This window comes from Oncorhynchus nerka, linkage group LG26, assembly GCF_034236695.1.
Source record: "Oncorhynchus nerka isolate Pitt River linkage group LG26, Oner_Uvic_2.0, whole genome shotgun sequence".
In the NCBI taxonomy this organism is placed as follows: Eukaryota; Metazoa; Chordata; class Actinopteri; order Salmoniformes; family Salmonidae; genus Oncorhynchus; species Oncorhynchus nerka.
In genome coordinates, this window is record NC_088421.1 from 3881866 (window position 1) to 3906003 (window position 24138).

General features: G+C 41.9%; 2 protein-coding genes across 2 annotated transcripts; one reads left to right on the forward strand and one right to left on the reverse strand.

Annotated features, from left to right (window-relative positions):
• Positions 1-10647: 10647 nt before the first annotated feature.
• On the reverse strand, positions 10648-12996 carry LOC135564632 (ferritin, middle subunit). Its single transcript, XM_065010000.1, has 4 exons — positions 12158-12996; positions 11631-11777; positions 11283-11408; positions 10648-10891 (listed from the first exon to the last, which is right to left on the reverse strand). Exons 1-4 carry the CDS (start codon positions 12257-12259, stop codon positions 10736-10738), a joined length of 531 nt encoding a protein of 176 aa, XP_064866072.1. The 5' UTR covers positions 12260-12996; the 3' UTR covers positions 10648-10735.
• A 6800-nt stretch (positions 12997-19796) lies between these two features.
• Positions 19797-21353, forward strand: LOC135564633 (ferritin, middle subunit-like). Its single transcript, XM_065010001.1, has 4 exons — positions 19797-19898; positions 20220-20366; positions 20594-20719; positions 21184-21353. Exons 1-4 carry the CDS (start codon positions 19797-19799, stop codon positions 21337-21339), a joined length of 531 nt encoding a protein of 176 aa, XP_064866073.1. The 3' UTR covers positions 21340-21353.
• The last annotated feature ends 2785 nt before the right edge of the window (positions 21354-24138 follow it).

Below are 24138 nucleotides of genomic sequence, written 5' to 3' on the forward strand. Positions count from 1 at the left end.
TTTGGCAGATTATCTTTAATATCTAAATGAACCGTACAAAAAAAAGAAAAATAGGGTTTATTCGAGTTTCTTGCTATTATAGTTCAACTAAGTGTTATGTTATCAGTCCGGAATCTTCTATAATGTGGGACGAAGGCAGAGGAGTTCCGTTCAATCACTGTTAACCAAGAACTTCTTCATGCGTCTTCTCAGACTTGTGAACTGGAAGGAGTCTTGTTCGCTCTATTTATTGTTCCAAACCGAATGCATCAGTGAAATCCACCCTCACAAAGCGTAGCCAATCACCTTTAGAATTTCAACAGGAACTATGCGGATCATTTGATGACGATCCCATTCCTCAGGAGTGAATGTAACATTGTGTGTTCTCATGAATTCTTGCTAATCACATCGTTGGAGAGAGAAGACTATTAATGTTAATCTGAGAGACTCTGATATTACGTTTTATTTTGATCCAAATGATATGGACCCTGATTTAACTTTCATTGTTCATTTGTTTATCTTTCATGGAAGATTCTTTATCCTTAAAATGGAGTGGGCAAAGAACAAACCCCTCTTCACATTATTTAAGATATAATTTAAATATTATTTTGAAAAGATCAGTAAATGTAAAAACAAAAAAGCAATATAAGAGACTCATATCTCCCTCACTATCTTTAAACACCAACTGTCAGAGCAGGTCACAGATCATTGAACCTGTACATAGCCCATTTGTAAGTAGCCCATCCAACTACCTCATCCCCATATTGTTACTTATTTTTTTGCTCCTTTGCACCCCAGTATCTCTACTTCCACATTCTTCTTCTGCACATCTATCACTCCAGTGTTTTATTGCTAAATTGTAATCACTTCGCCACTATGGCCAATGTATTGCCCTACCTCCCTAATCTTACCTCATTTGCACACACTGTATATATATATATATATATATATATATATATATATATATATATTATATTGCGTTATTGACTGTACGTTTGTTTATTCCATGTGTAACTCTGTGTTATTGTTTGTGTCGCACTGCTTTGCTTTATCTTGGCCAGGTCACAATTGTAAATGAGAACTTGTTCTCAACTGGCCTACCTGGTTAAATAAAGGTGAAGTAAAAACATTAAATAAAAAGTGTTTAACTAATTGAAAAGGAATCTTGATATGTAATGCCCCTGTCTGTTAGGTTTATGTACTCTTCTTTGTATATTTTTTTGTATCGTTGTGCTCATAATAATTAATAAATAAATAAATATATATATATATATATATATATATATATATATATATATATATATATATATAAATGACTATCCCACTCATACACTGAAGCAAAGATAATGTATTATATTGACAAGAGAGCCGAGTGACCACAATGGAAATGCATGTGCTCAATGATTGAAGACAGGAACAGGTGGGGACCATTCTAGCTAATGAGAGGGCAGGTACGAGTGTGAGCAACACTAAAAGTTTCCGAAATGCCACGTGCATCCACATATATCAGTACATTTGTAAAAGCTTAAAAATTACGAAACTTCTATTCAATCAAAATCCTCAAGTAATTAGAAAATAAAGCGGGATTATCTCAGGCGGAAAGATTTTGGGCAAAGTAAAAGATCTCGCCTTGACGGCTTCATCTCGGTCTGTTATTTTTTTATTAAAAAAAAAACCTTTGTTTATTAAAAAGTCAAATTCTTCAACAAAGTTCTGAGTAAAGGGTCTGAATACTTATGTAAATGTGACATTTACAGATTTTTTTTTTCATAATAGAGATTTTAAAAAATGTCTGAAAGCCTGTTTTTGCTGTCATTATGGGGTATTGTCTGTAGACTGATGAGGGGAAAAATATATAAATCAGTTTTAGAACAAGGCTTTAACGTCACAAAATGTGGAAAAAGTGAATGGGTCTGAATACTTTCTGAATGCACTGTATATGACCATTAAGGCCAGATCGTTCTTCGAGATGTTCAGACGTTCATAGGTGACCAGCAGGGTCAAATAATAATCACAGTGGTTATAGAGGATGCAACAGGTCAGTACTTCAGGAGTAAATGTCAGTTGGCTTTTCATAGCTGAGCATTCAAAGGTTGAGAGGTCGATGGAGACAGAGGAGAAATGAAACGACAGGTCCCGGGATAAGGTAGCATGTCTGGTGAACAGGTCAGGGTTCCATAGCTGCAGGCAGAACAACAGCAGGTGGACTGGGGAGTCTTCAGGCCAGGTAGTTCTGATGCATGGTCGTAGGGCTTAGGCACAATGGGGGGGTGAAGGTGGTTGGGCTTCCAGGTGAAGCTGGTTGAGAGAATGCCAAGAGTGTGCAAAGTTGTCATCAAGGCAAAGCATGGCTACTTTGAAGAATCTCAAATCTCAAATATATTTTGATTTGTTTAACACTTTTTTGGTTACTACATGTGATATTGAAAATGATTTGAAGACAAGTCTGTTAATTCATAAATATTTTGCAAAATAAAGCCATGTTTCAATGCATGTCAGCGGAACCGGAAGCGAGACAACTAGCTTCACTGACTCTTTCTATGTGTTAATAGTAGAGGTGTCATAATACCTATAAAACCTAGCCGTCAAACAGGGTGATGGTTCCGATCATTTTTCCACCAATCATCTTTCCCATAGAGGATTTTAGAAACACTTCAAATAAGGGCTGTGTTTCGTATAGGCTTATCTTGGCGTGAGGTTTTGATAAACATGTAAATCTCTCTCGGACAAGGTGACTTTTATCAATAGACTCACTGAATAAATGTGTTTGGCACAGGATAAAGATGAAACGATCTCATGCTGCTACCCAAAGCCAAGGGATACTGAAGTTCTTGAACAGGTTTGTTAGCCAGTTTGTTAGTCCAGTAATGTTTGTTGGCATATTATTTTATTTTCAATTCTGGTGGTTATTTATAAATGTTTGTGGTGCAAATTTCACTGTCTTTAAAATAAAAAACCTAAAAAACACATTTGTTCACCCATAACACATGGATGGCTAATGCAGAAAGAATGAATTGATGGATTCTAGCTAACACAACCTGAACTTTCACATACACAGAGACAGGCAGATCTCATGGCATCAGTCTTTTTCCACTAGTTTGTGCATAGTGACACCTACTGACATGAACTGGTAAAGCAAGTTTGGTTAGAATAGAGTGGAATAAAATGAATGATATTCAATCAAATCTGCCTCATGAAAAGGGGGATATTATTTTCAATGAAAATGTTGAAAGTAGTTGATTTAATGAATGTATATATGGATTTTACAGGCAATCAGTTCCTATAGTGAGCCCCACTGAACAAACCTCTGGTGGACCAGATGGAGACCAGGACAACAATAGGTTCGGGCTTTCATGACTTGAGCATTCAAAAAAAGTTATTACAAGGTCTACTGTCTTAATTGTAACTCTGCCTTACATAAATCTTCTAGAAAGAATCATTTTAGAAGAGCACTGTAATCAGATGAAAAAATAATAGGTTTTATGTCATAAAATTTAAACCTGTCTGTCCATTGCTTAACATTGTGCATAGAGGGAAATATATACTTAAAGACATTGTTTCTTTTCTTTTGCATAACACTCATCCCTGCTATAGTAGTTCATTGAACTACAGAGTATGTTCTCCATTGAAGTTGTTGTCTCTGTCTCTTTTGGTATCAGATTTAGAATGAGTAAGAGCAAGGTTTGTGGTAGTTTGAAAGAGTTTGATCCACCTTAGGTCAGGAGTGTTTCCAATCCACATAACCTGACAAGAAAACCCCCAGTCCTATAGTGATAGCACAGATGAAAAGGGAAGCTATCTAAAACAATAATATTTTGTCATGGCCTACGAAGAGGACCCTGGACCCATACCTGACCAGGTCATGAGATCAGGAAACACTCTAGGCCCCAGAAAAGACACATACACATTTTGCCACACCACCTTGGCACCTGCGGTGTCACCTCTGGCTAATGAGGTGCAGTTCAAGAACAAATAATTATTTTTGAACAACTTTTTACTGACTCAAGACTTCTGAACTCATGATTTTTTTTTCTTCTGAGTGACTCATTTAAGATTTAAGATATTAGTTTAGACCTGCTGGCCGCAATGAATTATCCAGCACGATTAATATGCGATCCTTTGGTGATGCGCTCCGACCAACAACTGTCTGTCATATGGGCATAGGCAAAATAGATCATTCTGCAGGCAGCATAGAGAAGAAAACTATATTGAATGCAATTAATTGATTATTGAATGTTATGATGGTCACAGCTTTGTAGAACCAAAACATAAACAGCCTCTGCTGAACAAACTCGAGAACGAATCGTTTGGGGTGTTGCAGTTCAAACAATATTGTGCTGATCACCTTCACGGTAGTAAAGCAACACATTCTGCCAAGAGTTGTTCACAATCTAGTCCGGTTGAAGCCTAACAAGACCTCGTTTCAAATGTACCAAGAAATAATGGTATTTGTACGCCTAGCAATCAACAAATGTACATGGTTTAAAGCATGCTTTTACAGTCTCAGTCAAAACTGACAGCTTAGGGTCGCAAAGGTAGTGATTCCTATGTTGAAGATGTAAAGAATATTTGCTGTTCTGTGGTGTGTAATGAGGAGCAACCAGATGCTGCACTTGACGCATTTATGAAAGGACTTATTCCAGTTATTAATAAGCATGCAGCCATTAAGAATATGACTGCAAAAATAAAAGGTTAAATCCCCATGGATTGATGAGGAATTGGAAAATGGTATGGTTGAGAAGGATGAGGCAAAGGGAATGGCAAATAAGCCTGGCTGCACAGCTGACTGGCAAACATACTGTACAATAAATTCAGAAATCATGTGACTAAAGTGAACAAAAAGGAGAAGGAGAAAATGTACTATGAAACAAAGATAAATTATATGAAAAATGATAGCAAAAAAGCTTTGAAGTACCTTAAATGAAATGTTGGACAAAAAGACAAACTTGGGCTCCATCATTCATTGAATCAGATGGCTCATTCACCACAAAACCCACTGATATTGCCAATTACATTAATGCTTTTTTCATTGGCAAGATTGGAAAACTTGGGTATGACATGCCAACAACTAATTCTGAACTTACACATCCGTGCATAACTGACCAAATTATAAAAGACAAGCATTGTTATTTAGAATTCCATAAAGTGAGTGTGGAAGAGGTGAAAAAATGGTCTGTCATCAATGACAAGCCACCTGGGTCTGACAACTTGGATGGAAAATGACTGAGGCTGACAGCGGACGGACGATATTGCAACTCCTATTTGCCCTCTCTTCAACCTAAGCCTACAGGAAAGTGTGCACCCTCAGCCCTGAAGGGAAGCAAAAGTCATTCCATTACCCAAGAATAGCAAAGCACCCTTTACTGGCTCAAACAGCTGACCAATCAGGCTGTTACCAACCCTTAGTAAACTTTTGAAAAAAATGGTGATTGACCAGATACAATGCTATTTCACAGTAAATTAATTAACAACATATTTTCAGTACGCTTACAGGGAAGGGCATTCAACATGTACGCACTTACACAAATTACTGATGATTGGCTGAGAGAAATTGATAAATAAAAGATTGTGGGAGATGTTTTGTTAGGGCTCCCGAGTGGCGCAGCAGTCTAAGGCACTGCATCTCAGTACAATAGGTGTCACTACAGTCCCTGATTCAAGTCCAGGCTGTATTACATCCAGCCGGCGCACAATTGGCACATCGTCGTCCGGGGTAGTCCGTCATTGTCAATAAGAATTTGTTCTTAACTGACTTGCCTAGTTAAATAAAGATTAAAAATACAGAAACATAAAATAAAACACTTCATCTTTTCACAATATTGATCATAATCTGCTGCTGTAAAAAGTGTATGTGTTATGGCTTTACGTCCCCTGCTATATTGTGGATCTGGATCTGGTCTAACAGAACACAGAGGGTGTTCTTTAATGGAAGCCTCCAACATAATCTAGGTAGAGTCAGGCATTCCCCAGAGCAGCTGTCTAGGTCCCTTACTTTTTCAATCTTTACTAATGACTTGCCACTGGCATTGAGTGAAGCCTGTGTGTCTATGTATGTTGATGAACTAAAACACTAAACCAGGGGTGTCAAAGTCAAATGGACGGAGGGCCAAATAAAAAAATCAGCTACAAGACGAGGGCCGGACTGTTCGAATGTTCATTGAAATTTTTTTAAATGACGCATATAGTCTAGTGAACCTAATTGAACCTACTGAAAACCTAACAAATATATTACAATATGATCAGATAAATAAAGCAATATTTTCTTATGGCTCTGTCAGTAATCTTTAATTTTCAACAGACACAAAAGACAAATTTCCTTTATATAAATATCCCCATAACATGAACATTAAATGAAAGAAACCGGTATTCAAGGCACCATCAGTAGACTATATTTTCTATTTTAGCAAAAGTGGGCTAAATTTACTTCAAAGAAAAACAATAATAGCAATTTTCTATCATCCACTCAACTGAAATATTTTTAAAATATAATTGGATTGAAATACAAAAAAATAAAGTGCAAAAATCTATTAATCAAAAACAACACTTTGTTTAAGGAGAAGTAACATGCAGTGAAAACAAATATTAAATTTTAACTTTTAAACTTGAACTGAGTAAAAACTCTAAATATGTGATTGCACAGTAATGTTCACTTGTTTGAGGTTGAGGGTGATACTTGGTGGTGTCCCATCTTTTCCACAAGTTCATCAATGTTCGGGGTAAGGCTCTGAGCTGAAGAAATCCTCAGAATTGAGTGGAGGTGTTCAGCAGTAAGTCGACTTCTGTGTGATGTTTTGTTCAGGTTCATCAAAGAAAACAGTTGTTCACACAGGTATGTGCTGCCAAACATAGACAACGTTTGAGCAGCCTGGATGCGCAGCTGGGGCATTGTGCCGGGGAGGAACGGGCGAACTCCGCAGCACCCACTGCCGCATATTTTGCCCTCAGTGCATCATTGCATTGGAGGTCAATCAACTCCATTTGGAGGTTTGGTGGTGAGCTTTCCACGTCAACAGCAAATGGGTTACCGAGCAGTTCCAACCTGCTTTTTGTGCTTCAAAGTCAGCAAATCGGCGTCGAAAGTCAGCGGCAAGCATACCTATTTTATCAGCCAACTGTGTGCTCGGGAACGCACTGGTAGAGAGCTTCTCTTTCATGGTCTGGCAGCTGGGAAAGTGGCTCAAATTTTCTTTCCGCATCTGCGTCTCCCACAGAGTCAGTTTGGTTTTAAATGCCTTCACTGTACTGTACATATCAGAGATGACACGATCCCGACCCTGCAGCTGCAAGTTTATTGCATTCAGATGACTCGTAATGTCACACAGAAAAGCCATTTCACACAGAAACATTTCGTCTCGGAGTTGTGTTGTGTCTTTCCCTTGCTGTCCAAGAACAGACAAATCTCCTCACGAAGCTCGAAACATCTTTGAAGCACCTTTCCCTGGCTTAGCCATCGCACCTCTGTGTGATAAGGCAAATCACCATGCTCCGTTTCTAACTCCGTCAGAAATGCCTTGAACTGGCGGTGATTCAAACCTTTGGCTCTGATAAAGTTAACTGTGCGCGTGATGATGCTCATTACATGCTCCATTTTCAAGGCTTTACCGCACAACGCTTCCTGGTGTATGATACAATGATAAGCTGTCAGCTCACCTGTCGCGTTTTCCTCTTGCATCTTTTCCCGTATCTTCGCCACCAGTCCGCTCCTGTGTCCACACATCGCAGGTGCTCCGTCCGGTTGTCAAACCCACGAGTTTTTCCCAAGGCAGCTCCATCTCATTTACACATCTTGACACCTCTTCATACAAATCATGCCCCGTAGTTGTGCCATGCATAGGACGTAAAGCCAAAAACTCCTCTGTCACGCTTAGGTTGGAGTCCACTCCGCGGATGAAAATTGACAACTGGGCAATGTCAGAAATGTCGGTGCTCTCATCCACAGCCAAGGAATATGCAACAAAATCTTTTCCCTTTTTCACAAGCTGCTCTTTTAGATTGATGGACAACTGGTCTACTCTCTCGGCAATGGTGTTTCTGCTCAGACTCACATTTAAAAAGAGTTGCCTTTTTTCTGGGCAAACCACAAACTTTAATCATGCAGTTTTTGATGAAATCCCCCTCCGTAAATGGCCGGGCTGATTTAGCGATCTCTTCTGCCAAAATAAAACTGGCCTTGACAGCAGCCTGGCCTTGTGATTTGGCTTTTTTGAACAGAGCCTGTCGAGATTTGAGGCCTCGTTTTAATTCCTCTGCCTTTTGTAGCCTTTGTTCCATGTCCATATTCTTGTTTTTGTCCGCGTGTTTCGTTTCATAATGTCGTCTCAGATTATACTCTTTCAGTACCGCCACACTTTCTCCACACAGAAGACACACAGGTTTTCCAGCTACCTTCGTGAACATATACTCCGACTCCCACCTTGTTTGAAACCCCCGGTTCTCAGTATCCACCTTCCGTTTTGCCATTTTTGATGGGTATCTGAAAGTTAATTTTACTGTGATGCTGACGACTGCTGTGCCAATAAATATTGAAATGAAGCAGCCTACTGCTCGGTGCGTCACCTTTGCATTGTGGGAAATGTAGTATTGGTGCGTGTAAAAGATCTGCGGGCTGCCGGCTTGCTGCGGGCCGGTTCTAATAATAAATCAAGATCATCCCAGGGGCCGTAAAAAACCTTCTTGCGGGCCGGATGTGGCCCGCGGGCCTTGACTCTGACATATGTGCACTAAACCCTAAACCTCAACTAAATCTTGTAATGAATAATGTGGAAATGTAACAAGTTGAGACTAAACTTTTGTCATGGTCAAAACATATTGATACAACGGTAGCTAAGATGGGGATAGGTCTGTCCATAATAAAGCACTGCTCTGCCTTAACACTATCAACAGGGTAGGTTCTACAGGCCCTTGTTTTTTCGCACCTGGACTACTGTCCAGTCGTGTGGTCAGGTGCCACAAAAAAGGACTTAGGAAAATTACAATTGGCCCAGAAATGTACACAGAGAGCTAACAATATTATGCATGTCAATCTCTCATGGCTCAAAGTAGAGGAGAGATTTACTTCATCACTACTTGTATTTGTGAGAAGTATTGACATGTTGAATGCACCGAGCTGTCAGTTTAAACTACTAGCACACAACTCAGACACCAATGCATACCCCACAAGACATGCCACCAGGTCTCTTCACAGTCCCCACATCCAGAACAGACTATGGGAGGTGCACAGTACCACATAGAGCCATGACATGTCTACTATTCCACATCAAGTAGCTCATGCAAGCAGTAAAATAAGACTTTAAAAATAGATCAAAATACAACTTATGGGACAGCAGGGACTGAGAAGAGACACATCGGCACAGACACTATAACATATGCAATATAGACACAATGGATTTTGTGTGGTAGAGGCCTGAAATCTGTTTTGTAATGTATCGAACTGCCTTTATTTTGCTGGACCCAATTTAGAGTAAATGCTGCCTTGAAAACAGCTAAATGGGATCCATAACTAATACCAATATTGGTCAATTAAGGAATATGCTATTTAATCAGATGCCATCTAGTGGCTTTTTTTGGGAGTGTCAGGTTATCACAAATCTCTGGCCCTCTGTGTGGCCTTGGCACAGGTAAAATAGATTTTGAAATAGACTTACCTGCAAAACATTACCCTAAATATCAGCCAACTCCGTTAACACTATCACCATATTTTATTAAATGTACTCAATTATTTTACCATGTCAATACTTCTTTGTTGTAAATGTTGGTGGCAGTTGTGAAAAGAGAATAGTTGCAGTTTTCAAAAATGCCATTGTTGATTTGACACCGTTCTCATTAAGCCATTTTCCCCTTTGACCAAATGGTCTACCCACTAGAAACTGTTACTATTTGGACACCAACATATGTAGCAATATTTTCTCAGTGTAAAGTATTAAAGTTACACTTGCCTGTTAATTACCAAAAGGTTAGACTTCAGTAATTTTGGTAAATTATCAGTATCTTTGCAACCATGTGACAGCTCCAATAAGACCCGTATGATGAACGAGATGCTTGTAGATTTACTATTGAGTAGTCAGTTCAGAGTTTGCTGTAGGGGAACTAGTGTGCATTACCAACTGAAATTAACAAAATTAGTGAAGATGGAGTGTGTCAGTAAGAGCTGAACGTTATTATTAGAGAAATACACCATAACAGCTGGCTAACGGATTTACCCAGCAGGACGCAAGGGTTTGATTAACCTGTGGGCCATTTTATAAACTTGGGATATGCAGAGTGAAGGTCTACAACAACTGTAGGTACCCATTTCACTCCTATGGACCTAGAGTTGACAGTTGGGTCCTTCATTGACATGGCACTACTACAAGATGCGGTAAAGGACACCCTCTGTGGTCAGACGTAACATGCTTTATTAAACTTCTATTGTTATGACCCTCAGCCACTAGTAGGTCTACAATTGTCCGTATTTATCACTGGTATGAAGATGCTCAGTAAGACAGAGCAAAGAACCTGAATAGACTGAATCATTACTACAGGTCAACACTTAGAAATAAGCAACAAAAACATTTGTGATCTTTTTAATTGTTTTACAAGATGCCTTGCCTCCAAAATACAGTAGTGTTGTCAACAGAAACACCTCAATGTTATAGCTGTGTTGCACTGCACCAGTTTAACACTCCCCTCCCTATAAATGTAAAGCAAGTAGGATCTATCAAAGAAGCCAGGAGTCCTGGTCTGAGGCTGGAGAACATAGCCTGGGGATGGAAGTGGTTTAGCTCTGGCCTCCCAGGGTGTGCTTGTCAAACAGGTACTCTGCCATCTTGTTTTTGACAGCATCCATCTTGGTGAGGTTGGTGATGTGGTCTCCCAGCTTCTTAATGGCCTCCACCTGCTCATTCAGGTAATGGGTCTCCAGAAAGTCACACAGCTAAAGAGGGAAAACACAGGTCAGACAAGAGAATGACTACAGACCATTGCAGATACAGTAACACACAAGAGCCTGGTGGTAATGGCATAAGTGCAGATATAACTAAGCAAGTCAGTTAAAAACAAATTTACAAGAACATCCTAACGTGGAACAGTGGGTTAACTACCTTGTTCAGGGGCAGAACAGAATTTTAGCTCGTCAGCTAGATGATTCGATCCAGCAACCTTTTGGTTACTGGAGCAACGCTCTAACCGCGAGGCAACCTGCCGCCCCTTATGCATTAGTATGCATCTGGACTATCGTGTACTTGCAAAGCAGGAGGTCACACAGGTCTCCTGGGACAGTACCTGTATTTTATGTGATACATACATGTGGTTTAACCATAACTTACATGGGGGTCAACCTTGTCAGAGGCAATCTTGTGCAGGTCCAGCAGGGCCTGGTTCACATTCTTCTCCAGCTGCAGAGCACACTGCATGGCCTCCAGCCCATTGCCCCACTCATCACGTTCTGGCTTCTACACAGGACAGAGTGAACACAGAAGTGTTGAGGACTACTAGCAGACATTGAGGTCAGGATAAAGTGAACAGAGTTACATCCCTCACAGTTTCAGTTCAGTGGTTAGAGGCAGTATGTTCAGGACTACAGGATCTCAACTTAACGCTGGAGACACTTTCCTCCATGGAGTAAAAACATTTATCTACGATCTAAAATGTGTTTCCTATGCTCAAAGTTTCACCTTGATGTCCTGGAGTAAAATGCGTCCACCTCTCTTGTTCTGGAAGGAGAGTAGCTTGTCGGCGTGCTCCCGCTCCTCGTCGCTGTTCTCCTTGAAGAAATGCGCGAAGCCAGGCAGAGCCACATCGTCACGGGAGAAATAGAAAGCCTGGGTGGATAAACAAAACAGTGTGGTTAGAAGAAAAAAATGCCAAACATGACTCGGCATTCTGTTCGTGTTGTGGCAACTAAACTTGATGATATAGGCATGAATAAATCTAGTCTGTAGTCTACTTGGTAACCTGACAATTAACCTGTCAAGGAGTTGTTACGCGCTCTGTCCAAGGTAGGATAGATTCTCGGCTTCATTTGGATGTTATACCTACCTGGAGGCAATTAATAACCAAGCCAAGTATAACTCAAATGTGTACTTAACGGAGTTAAAGAAGTTATTGGCTACAGAAAAGTCATGTGAAAAGTGGAATTTAGGCGCAGGCATAATAATAAACAGGTAGATCAACAAAACGGTCATCTTGGTAGACTCCTTACCATTGAAGTGTAGGTGTAGGAGGCAAACATCTCCAAATTGATCATCCGGTTGATGGCAGCTTCGCAATCGTGGTGATAGTTCTGGCGGATCTGAGACTCCATTTTGGCAGATTTTCTTTAATATCCAAATGAACGGTACAAAAATAGAGTTTATTCGACTATTTTGCTATTACAGTTCAAGTAAGTACTATGTCAACAACCAGGAATGTTCTATGATGCGGGACGAAGGCAGATGAGTTCCGTTCAATCACTGTTGAAGCAAGAACTTCTTCATGCGTCTTCTCAGACTTGTGAACTGGAAGGAGCCTTGTTCGCTCTATTTATTGTTCCAAACGGAATGCGTCAGTGGAATCCACCCTCACAGAGCGTAGCCAATCAACTTTAGAATTTCAACAGGAACTAGGCGTGTCATTTAAAGACGAGCCCACTCATACACATCCCCTAAAGCAAAGATTACTTTTTATATTGACAAGAGAGCCGAGTGACCACTCTAACAATGGAAATACATGTGCTCAACGAATGAAGACAGGCAAGATCAGGTGGGACCATTCTAGCCAATGAGAGGGCAGGTATTCGTATGAACAACACGCACAACTAAACATATTCTTTCTCAAAGTTTCCGGAATGCCACATGCATCCACATCTAAAGCAGTAGTATCAGCCAAAAGCAATGCTACAGTGCAGGTCTAACAACAGCGGTTATTGTTGAAAAATGTGTGTGTTTGTTATATCCTTAGAATACAATTGGAAGACTTGGAAAATCCATTCTAATGTTAGGCTAATTGAGAAATAGTCTGTGTCTATATTTGATTTAGGATATATAAGGAATTGAACTTTGAGACACAGGTCTGTAAACTTCTGTTTCATTCTCTAAGAGCACATGTTTCAATAACACATGAAGCTTAATTATTGACCTTTTCCAGAATGCAGTCAAAAGAAAAACTTAGGGTTTATCACATTTAAAAAAAAACATAAATTCAATTTTCAGTATGAGGTATGGGAATACAGTAGTGGACAGAGAAAGAAAGGCTGGCTTTTGTAGAAAGGCTATTTGATGATACACCTTTCGGTTTCAAATGACATATTGTTGTTGTCAAATGGTATATCAAAGTTGATTACAATAGCCTAGAAATAACTACACAAAATCAGTAGCTACATACATCTAACCATACTACTTGTGATGTAAGTGTATATAGTGTATATAGTAAGTGTATATAAGTGTATATAGTATATAGTATGTTTACTGGTCATAGTATGGATATAGTTAGTATGCCAGATTAGCCAAAATACGAAGTTTTCAAGCAGTGGACATTATTTCCGTGCTTTCAGGGCCCATAATGCAATTCTTCAGACAACAGGCGTGGCCTCATAACATTTTAAGAAAATTGCAGAAAATATGGTGTCCCGAAGTGAGACGAGAGCGGATACAATTTCAGTGCTATAACTAATTATGACAAATAAGTTAAGTTTCTTTGCTACGCTATCCTTACGAAACGCGTAGCATATCATTGCAGCAGTATGTACCGTTATGTTAGCTAGCTACCAAACACATATTTAGTTGGCTATTAATACATCAGGCTTAGCTAAGCGGTATAGTCATTGTGCGTTCTCAATGAACATTGTTAATTCACTCTGGCTATCTACTCCGATTTCAGAGCACTCTCATCTGAGTGTGCCAAAGAACAGATTAATTGATTAATTTTACAACCGTAACACCCGTTGAATATAACCGGTATCAGTAAACGTCTGCAAAAAAAGCATAATTAAATTGTTGCCAGAAACACAGTTACAGTCACCGACGTCATTAATTCACTTGAACTCAGCTAGCGAACACACACACACGATGTCTGGAAGAGGTAAAGGCGGCAAGGGACTCGGAAAAGGAGGCGCCATCTGAGACAGGAGGAGATGGAGAATTCTACGCGTTCTAAAAGAGCAAGCCCTTTTAAGGGTAATTCCTGGCTTTCTTAGGCAGAAATCCACTTCTCTCATTCCGGTATCAACACGCTGTCGGGTTTTCTTCGTGCTGTAAGGGCGAGCGACTACCAACGCGTGTGGAGCTGTCTCAACTGTGCCCAGACAGACAACCCTGCGCTCTACAAGGTAAAAAGGTGTGTTTGATTTAAGGCGTTCCAGTTTTCTCTAACACTAATTGTATCACAGGTAACCTAGTCCTGTCACGTAGTTCTCTGGTGTAGCACCAGAGAAACGCATTTCTAACCGCATATTATATAGCCTGTTATACATCCACACCGCGTTTTGTCGTTTCCTGATCATGTAGTAGTATTTTAGCTTATAACAAACATACCATTTGTTTTCTATCACGCTGCGCTGCACCCCCTCCCCCCTCATCCTAACTAACAAATCTACATTGCTTGAGCCCATTTGTTCTGTGGCTGGCCGCCATTTTAGCTTGAGGGTGTATCCTACAACTAACCACTGGTACTATCCCAGTATTAGGTGTTTGTACTCCAAAATAATAAACTTAAAAGCTGAACCTACCATAAGCCTGACTACAAAACCAACAATGGCTACTGCACCCCCAATCACAAGCGAACAGAGAAAATTGATATGGACCAAAGCTTTTGATGGGAAACCAGGCATGACTATGACACCATCTGTGGAGGAAAAACCCCATCAATCCAAAAAGGATCCCCGCTTATCCAAGTATGTCAAGTCCCAAGCAGGCAAGAAAAATACACTGTCACTGGACTGTTATGCCACTCCTACACAGCAAGAAATGATAGTGCAAAAAGAGAGTATTAACTCTCCCGAACCCACCCCTGAAGAACCTAGCAAACCAATGAATGCTACCAGGCCACCCAAGGAGTGTATTGAACCAAACAAGGACACCATCTCAATCTCTCCACCAAGCACCACCACCGGAGAAGAAATACCACATACCAAGGACAAAACGGACCCTATAGCGCTCCATGAAGTACTAGTCCAGCTCCAATATCTTGCCAGCGAACTCAGCAAACATACCCAATCAACCCCTCTTGCCCCCTTTGCTCTCCAACTACAAGATACCCTCATGGAAATGGGCACGGCGCTTGTACACGGTGATACCACAGCAACTAACCCTCCACAAGCTCAACCTCTATCCCCACCTCAAGATACATATTCTGATATTGTCACCCAGAATATGGGAAGATATGGGATGCTGTACAGTAGCCACCCACAAAAACAGGCCAGAAGGGAAAGCACAAGCGACAAGCAGAAACTGTCTCCTGTGGTAATTGACTTCTTGAACAGTGATGCACTCCCACCTACTTCAAACAAAGACATCTACAAAGAAATCCTACGCAATAAACCTAATATCCAGCTGCAAAAGCTCATCCAGATGAGAAGAGGTGGAATCCTTGTATTTGTCAAGGATATCCACTCCATGAACTCCCTACTCTCCCACTGGCCCACAGGGGCCTTCAACGGAACAACGATAAAGTGCAGGTTGGCACAGAGAGGAAACCAAACCACCCAAGACAACAAACCCACCAAACAGCTTATCATCAAGGGCATCCAAATGGAAACCACCAGCGATGAAATCCAGCAAGAACTGGAGAGGCAGCACATTACAACCACTAAAGTATACAGGATTGTCAGCCGAGCCACACAGCAACCGACCACTTTCATCCGTATTCACCTCAGCAACCCGGACGACGCGCCTGGCCTACTGCTAGAGGGATTCTACATGAACTACTTCCACTTCAGGGTGGAAAAAGCACGGCCACCCCCCGCCATTATCAAACAATGCTACAAATGTCAAGAATTCAACCACGTCTCCACAGACTGCAAAAACCAGATAAAATGTCTGCGATGTGCTGAAAACTACCACCATAAAGAGTGCCCCAAAGAGAAAAATGATGCCAGCTGTGCCAACTGTGGCGGTGCCCACCCATCGGTCTCCAGACAATGCCCCACCTACCTAGCCCTCACCACCACCAAGCCCACCAGGACTACTACCACCATCAGCACAGCCACTACCAACCATCTCGCAACACCAAGCCTCCCCGGCTCCCAGCCTCTCACCAGCACCACTCACCTGCAGGAGGACCTGAAAGGAATATGCGGAGATGAAGAAATGGTAAAGAGAGTTATGGACAGCATAAGGAAACACAGAGATGCCCCCCCCTCTTAAGGCTGTAGAAGGCGATTCCAAGTTAAATACACTCCAAACCAAATGGCTACTCCAATAAATGTTCAACATATCAACATCAGAGGGCTAAGGAAAAACGAGCAGGAGCTGAAGCAACTTCTTCTAGAAAAGCAAACCAGCATTGCCTCTATCAACGAAACCTTCCTAAGTACTAATGTAAGATTCCGTATTCCTGGCTTTAACATTCTAAGGAAGGAGCGACTAGAGGGATGCAGAGGGGGGGGGGGGGGTTGGCACTGCTTTTAAAAGAAGGAATAGAGTACTCTGAAGCCGTTTTCAACCTCACCAAAGAAGAACTCAACAACAACGAGTACACTGCAGCGAAAATACTCCTAAATGCACAAACCCCTCTTCTGGTAGCCACCATATACTGTCCACCCGCAACAACACCCTCTGAAAAATTGATCGCCACCCTTGCAGACAACAACTGCCACACCATCATAATGGGAGATTTTAATGCCAAACACATCGACTTCAACTGTAATACTACAAACACATCGGGAAGAGTACTAAGGGATATCCTCGACAGCACAAACCTGGCCATCCTCAACACCAACGAGCCCACACACATCCATTCTGCAAACTCAACGGCAGACATCCTTGATCTTGTCCTCTGCTCCCCGGACTTGGCTGCTAAACTTCTTAGCTTCTCGGTCAGCCACGACGTGGGAAGTGACCACCTTCCTGTCCTTGCCTCCTTCTCTCTCCAACTCCAACAAGCACCTGAAAAGCAAAGATACAACTACAAGAAAGCAGACTAGGATAAATACAGAAATTGCATTACAGACAAGATAACAAATATTGCAGTACCAACGCAGAACCCCAAAGATCTGGACCAGCTGGCGGAGAGAATAGGGAGTATCCTCATCCAGGCCCGGGAAGAGACCATCCCACTTACCACCACCAGACCACCACAACAACTCCCACCACACATCCTCAGTCTCATCAAGCAGAAAAGAAAGATCCGGAGAGACTTTATCAGAACAAGAGCACCCAACCTGAAAACAGAAGTTAATCGGTTGCAGAATCACATCAGACACCAACTCACCCTCCACAAACAGAAACAGTGGACTGCCTTCTATCACCAGCTAGATACAGACACCAACCCCCGGACCTTCTGGCAAAAAATCAAAACAATCAACGGAGACAAATCCAATAACATCATACCTGTGCTAAAGTCTCAAAACCAACTCATCGAAGACAACAAAACAAAAGCAACACTATTCAGAAACCACCTACAAAATGTTCATTCTTGTCCCGACGATCCTCTCTTTGACAAAGACTGGAAAACCATTGTTGACAGAGAAATGCAGAAAACAGTGTACACCTCAAATCCGACACCAGTAGACCATCCCCTCACCCGCTCTGTGAGCATTGAAGAAATCAAGAACCCCCCTGAAAAAAAAACAAAAAAACAAAGCACCAGGGGAAGACAACATTGACAGCACACTCATCAAACAAGCACCTGACAAATACCTGCACCTTCTTTTCAACCTCTTCACAGCATGTCTCACGGAAGGCTACTTTCCCCTACCCTGGAAATCTGCAGTTGTCACAATGATCCACAAACCTGGCAAAGACCCATACAACGTCACAAGTTACAGACCAATCAGCCTCCTCAGCCATGTCGGGAAGCTGTTTGAGCGAGTACTCACCCAAAGACTGAGCGGCCACACCGAGGAAGTGGGCCTCCTTGGAATCCACCAAGCTGGCTTCAGGAAAGCAAGATCAACCACCGATAACATTCTAAGACTGTCAGAGGACATCCTTCGGAACTTCAAGAAAAAATAACTTACCCTGGCGGTTTTCTTTGACATAGAGAAAGCATTTGACAAGATGTGGCACAACGGACTATGTTACCGGCTCGCAGATTCATTTACATTTACATTTAAGTCATTTAGCAGACGCTCTTATCCAGAGCGACTTACAAATTGGATTCCAATCTCAAACTACCGCTCTCCATCAGAAACATCATCACCAGCTTTCTCCACAGGTCTCCACAGCAATATCCTCACCCTTCACCCCGGAGGCAGGTGTCCCACAGGGGGCAGTTCTAAGCCCGCTACTTTTTCTACTCTACATATCAGATATCTACTACCCTCCACCCACCGTAGGACAAGTCTCACAGTTTGCCGATGACCTCTGCTACTGGTCCAGCTCCAAATGTCCTCAACTTGCTGCAAAAAAACTACAGAAGTCTATTGAAATGATTGAGTCGTGGTCCAACATGTGGCGAGTAAAATTGAACCCACAAAAGACCCAATGTGTCCTCTTCACAAAAAGCACAGGGAAAAAGACCAGGAAACCCATAGATCTCAAACTCTACGGTGAAACAATAAAAGTAGGAAAAGAAGCAAAATTCCTTGGAGTCACCTTCCAGAATAACATGAGCTGGACAACTCATATAGCGAACATAGAGAGAGAGGGACGAAAAAGACTAAACCACCTAAAAACGCTGTGCGGAAGAAAATATGGAGCCTCACCTCAGACAGTGCTGAAAGTCTACACCAGCTACATCCGCCCCCTCTTTGAATACGCCCTGCCAGCCTGGATAACAGCTTCACCACAGCAGATGAATCGGCTACAGACAGTCCAAAACATGGCAGCAAAAATGGCTTACAGACTACCAAGATACATCAGCAACCACTACGTTAACAGCATATCTGGACTGACATCAATCAACAACAGACAGTCAGTCATTGGCCAGAAGTTCATCAACAGAGCCACTCACAACCCATCATTGAAGGAAGCCGTGGGACAGGCCAAATGGACCACAGATACACCCATGTCCATAATGCTAAAGCTGACCTAGAAGAGAGGAAGAAAAAAAAATAAAGGAAAAAAAGGAAAAAATACAAAAAAAATACAAAAATTAATAAAATTACAAAAAAAAAAGTGTGTGTGTATGAAAATGTGTAGATATTTGTGAAAATGTGTAGATATATGTGATTGCACTCCTTAGCAGCCCGACCCCTCTCCCCATGCACAGCTGTAAGCTACAACTCTAATGAAGCCCTTTTATCCCTCTCTTATTCCTCCTTTTTTTATTTTTTATTTATAAACAAAACACCACAAACTCATGTCGGGAAAAGCAAAAAGGTGAAACTGACCGTTCTGATAAAAACCCTAGGGCATTCAGCCTCGGGGGATGCCCTGCTGACCACACCCTTCTTCCTTGTTCCTGGCCTGCCCTGCCTCTTCCACTAATCCAATTGTTGCTTATGGACAGAAAAGAGCAGAGGCTCTGAGCTGTCCGATCAGGTCCATTGTCTACTTGTCTTGTCTTCCAGTTCACAAGTCTGAGAAGACGCATGAAGAAGTTCTTGCTTCAACAGTGATTGAACGGAACTCATCTGCCTTCGTCCCGCATCATAGAACATTCCTGGTTGTTGACATAGTACTTACTTGAACTGTAATAGCAAAATAGTCGAAGAAACTCTATTTTTGTACCGTTCATTTGGATATTAAAGAAAATCTGCCAAAATGGAGTCTCAGATCCGCCAGAACTATCACCACGATTGCGAAGCTGCTATCAACCGGATGATCAATTTGGAGATGTTTGCCTCCTACACCTACACTTCAATGGTAAGGAGTCTACCAAGGTGACCGTTTTGTTTTACCTTATTATTCCTGGGCCTAAATGCCTCTTTCACCTTTTTATTCTGTTGGTCTAGATAATTAATAGCCAAGAAATTCCGTGAAGTGCATATTTGTTTTTTTCAAATGAAGCCGGGAATCTATCCTATCTTGGACAGAGCGCGTAACAACTCCTTGACAGGTTAATCTGCAGATTACCAAGTAGACTACAGACTAGACTGATTCATGCCTTTGTCATAAAGTTTAGTTGCCACAACGAACACAACGCCCAGTCACGTTTGGCATGTTCTTTTTTGTTTATCCACCCAGGCTTTCTATTTCTCCCGTGACGATGTGGCTCTGCCTGGTTTCGCGCATTTCTTCAAGGAGAACAGCGACGAGGAGCGGGAGCACGCCGACAAGCTACTCTCCTTCCAGAACAAGAGAGGTGGACGCATTTTACTCCAGGACATCAAGGTGAGCGCCTGAGCGTCGAAAAACACATTTAGATTGTAGACCGATAAATGTCTTTACCACTTGTACACACTCATCCATGGAGTAAGTTGATCTAGAGAACCTGGAGTGCTGAACATACTGCCTCTAACCACTGAACTGAAAGTGTAAGGGGTGTAACTAAACTTTATCCTAACCTTAACATCTGCTAGTAGTCATTAACATTTCTGTGTTCACTCTGTCCTGTGTAGAAGCCAGAAGGTGATGAGTGGGGCAATGGGCTGGAGGCAATGCAGTGTGCTCTGCAGCTGGAGAAGAATGTCAACCAGGCCCTGCTGGACCTGCACAAGATTGCCTCTGACAAGGTTGACCCCCATGTAAGTTATGGTGGAACCACATGTATGTATCACATAGAATACAGGTTTTGTCCCAGGAGATGATCAGGTTGTATCTCTGCTAATTAATGACATGATTGTGACCTGCTTAACATGCACACAATAGTCCACAGATGCACACTATGCCGTTAATGCATAAGTATGCAAAAGGTGCAGCAGGTTGTCTAGTGGTTAGAGCTTTGGGCCAGTAACAGAGGTTGCTGGTTTGAATCCCGGAGCTGAGAAGGTAAAAATATGTTCCGCCCCTGAACAAGGCAGTTAACCCACTGGCATCCTAATGTGGAACAATGTAAATAAGGAGTGTTTCTTAACTGACTTGCCTTGTTATATAATAAACTGCAGAATCTCATCTTCCCTGAGTCCATTACCACCAGGCTCTTGTGTGTTACTGTATCTACAATGGTCTGTATTCATTCTCTTGTCTGACCTGTGTTTTCCCTCTGTAGCTGTGTGACTTCCTGGAGACCCATTACCTGAATGAGCAGGTGGAGGCCATTAAGAAGCTGGGAGACCACATCACCAACCTCACCAAGATGGATGCTGTCAAAAACAAGATGGCAGAGTACCTGTTTGACAAGCACACCCTGGGAGGCCAGAGCTAAACTACTTTCATCCCCAGGCTATGGCCTCCAGCCTCAGAGCAGGACTCCTGGCTACTCTGATAGATCCTCCTGGCTTTGCATTTATAGGGAGGGGAGAGTGTTGAACTGGTGTATTGAGATGTTTCTGTTGAGAACACTACTTGTATTTGAGGCAAGGCTTCTTGTAAAACAATTTTAAAAATATCACTAAAGGTTGTTGCTGTTTTCTAAGTGTTGACCTGTAGTAATGGATGTTGTATCAGTCTATTCAGGTTCTTTGCTCTGTCTTACTGAGCATCTTCATACCAGTGACAATTGTAGACCGACTAGTGGCTGAGGGTCATAACAATAGGAGAAGTTTAACATGAGTTTTAGAAAGGATGTTACCTCTGACCACAGAGGGTGTCATATACTGTATCTTATAATAGTGCCATGTCAATTAAGGGACCAACTGTCAACTCAAGCTCCATAGGATTGAAATGGTTAACTACAGTTGTGGACCTTGACTCTGTGCATCACAAGTTTATTAGACAGCCTAGAGGTCAATCAAACCTGTTAACCAGCTGTGATGAAGTTCGGCTTTAACTGACACCTAATAAATATGTACTCATTTTGTTTCAGTTGATAATGCCCAATTGTTCCCCTACAGCAAATTATGAACTGTATGCGCCAAATAGTAATGAGTCAAGCCTCTCGTTCATAAGGGGCTTATTGGAGTTGTCATATGGTCGCAGAGCTACTGGTAATTCACTGAAGACTGTCATTTTGGTAATTGACAGGCAAGCTCAACTTAAACTTTAACTGGAAAAAATATTGATCGACATTGTAAATGTGTCCGTATGGTACATGAGTACCTAGTGGATAGACACCTGGTTAAAGGGGAAAATAGCCTATTCAGCAATTGCATTTTCAATGATTGCTATATTCTTTTCGCAACTGCCACCAACATTTACAACCAAGTATTGATGAGTATCTGCTATCGCAACAGCTAATGGGGATCCTAATAAAATACCAATTACCGAATTGGGCTGCAGAATGAAGGAAAAGCAGCCAACAAGTGCTCAGCATATGTGGGAACTCCAAGACTGTTTGGAAAAGTGTGAGTACCTGAGCCCTATGACCATGCCTCAGAACTACCTGGCCTGAACACTCCCCAGTCCACCTGGTTGTGCTACTGCTCCAGTTTCTGCTGTTCTGCCTGCATCTATGGAACCCTGACCTGTTCACTAGACATGCTACCTTATCCCGGGACCTGCTGTTTCGTTTCTCCATCGACCTCTCAACCTCTGAATGCTGGGCTATGAAAAGTTAACTGACATTTACTCCTGAGGTGCTGACATGTGTCCTCTATAACCACTGTGATTATTATTTGACCCTGCTTGTCACCTATGAACATCTTGAAGAACGATCTGGCCTTAATGGTCATATACAGTGCATTCAGAAAGTATTCAGACCCATTTACTTTTTCCACATTTTGTGACGTTAAAGCCTTATTCTAAAACGGATTACTTGTTTTTCCTCATCAGTATACACACAATATCCCATAATGACACAGCAAAAACAGGTTTTCAGACATTTTTGCAAATCTATATAATAAATACGGAAATATCACATTTACACAAGTATTCAGACCCTTTGCTCAATACTTTGTTGAAGAACCCTCGGCAGTGATTACAGCCTCAGTGTTCTTAGGTATGATGCTACAAGCTTGGCACACTTGTATTTGTGGAGTTTCTCCTATTCGTTTCTGCAGATCCTCTCAAGCTCTGTCAGGTTGGAGGTGGAGCGTCGCTACACAGCGATTTTCAGTTCTCTCTAGAGATGATCGGGTTCATGTCCGGGCTCGGGCTGGGCCACTCAAGGACATTCAGAGACATGTCCCAAAGCCACTCCTGTGTTGTCTTGGCTGTGTGCTTAGGGTTGTTGTCCTGTTGGAAGTTGCACCTTCACCCCCAGTCTGAGGTCCTGAATGCTCTGGAGCAGGTTTTCATCAAGGATCTCTTTGTACTTTTCTTTGTTCATCTTTCCCTCGATCCTTGCTAGTCTCCCAGTCCCTTCCACTGAAAAACATTCCAACGGTATGATGCTTCCATCACCATGATTCACCGTAGGGATTGTGCCAGGTTTCCTCCAGACGTGACACGTGGCATTCAGGCCAAAGAGTTCAGTCTTGGTTTCATCAGACCAGAGAATCTTGTTTCTCATGGTCTAAGTGTCACGCCATGATCTGTTTCACTTGTGATTGTCTCCACCCCCTTCAGGTGTCAATTATTTTCCCCGGTGTATTTATCCCTGTGTTTCCTGTCTCTCTGTGCAAGTTCGTAGTGTCAAGTCAACCAGCGTGTATTTCCCGTGCCCCTGATTTTTCTAATCTCTCTTTTGCCAGTCCTCCCGGTTTTGACACTTGCCTGCCCTCACTCTGAACCTTCCTGCCGCTCTGTACCTCCTGGACTCTGACCTTGTTTTGATCTTTTTGACTGTCCATGACCATTCTCTTGCCTGCCCCTTGGATACCAATAAATATCAAAGACTCAAACCATCTGCCTCCCGAGTCTGCATCTGGGTCTCACCCTGTGCCCTTATACTAAGAGTCCTTTAGGTGCCTTTTGGCAAACTCCAAATGGGCTGACAAGTGACTTTTACTGAGAAGTGGCTTCCATCTGGCCACTCTACCATAAATGCCTGATTGATGCTGCAAAGATGGTTGTCCTTCTGGAAGGTTCTCCCATCTATACAGAGGAACTAACCGCCTTAAAATAGATTTTTTTTGTTGTTGTCAATATTCTGAACAAATAATGTAATCACTGTTCTGCAACATAT

What these genes read in the sequence shown, in the direction of transcription:
- LOC135564632 (XM_065010000.1), bottom strand. Translation starts at nt 12,259, where the DNA reads ATGGAGTCTCAGATCCGCCAGAACTATCACCACGATTGCGAAGCTGCC. An exon ending in TTTTACTCCAGGACATCAAG is followed by an intron (nt 11,409 to 11,630) that starts GTGAAACTTTGA and finishes TGTCCTGTGTAG; the next exon opens with AAGCCAGAACGTGATGAGTG. An exon ending in CTGACAAGGTTGACCCCCAT is followed by an intron (nt 10,892 to 11,282) that starts GTAAGTTATGGT and finishes TTCCCTCTTTAG; the next exon opens with CTGTGTGACTTTCTGGAGAC.
- LOC135564633 (XM_065010001.1), top strand. Translation starts at nt 19,797, where the DNA reads ATGGAGTCTCAGATCCGCCAGAACTATCACCACGATTGCGAAGCTGCT. An exon ending in TTTTACTCCAGGACATCAAG is followed by an intron (nt 20,367 to 20,593) that starts GTGAGCGCCTGA and finishes TGTCCTGTGTAG; the next exon opens with AAGCCAGAAGGTGATGAGTG. An exon ending in CTGACAAGGTTGACCCCCAT is followed by an intron (nt 20,720 to 21,183) that starts GTAAGTTATGGT and finishes TTCCCTCTGTAG; the next exon opens with CTGTGTGACTTCCTGGAGAC.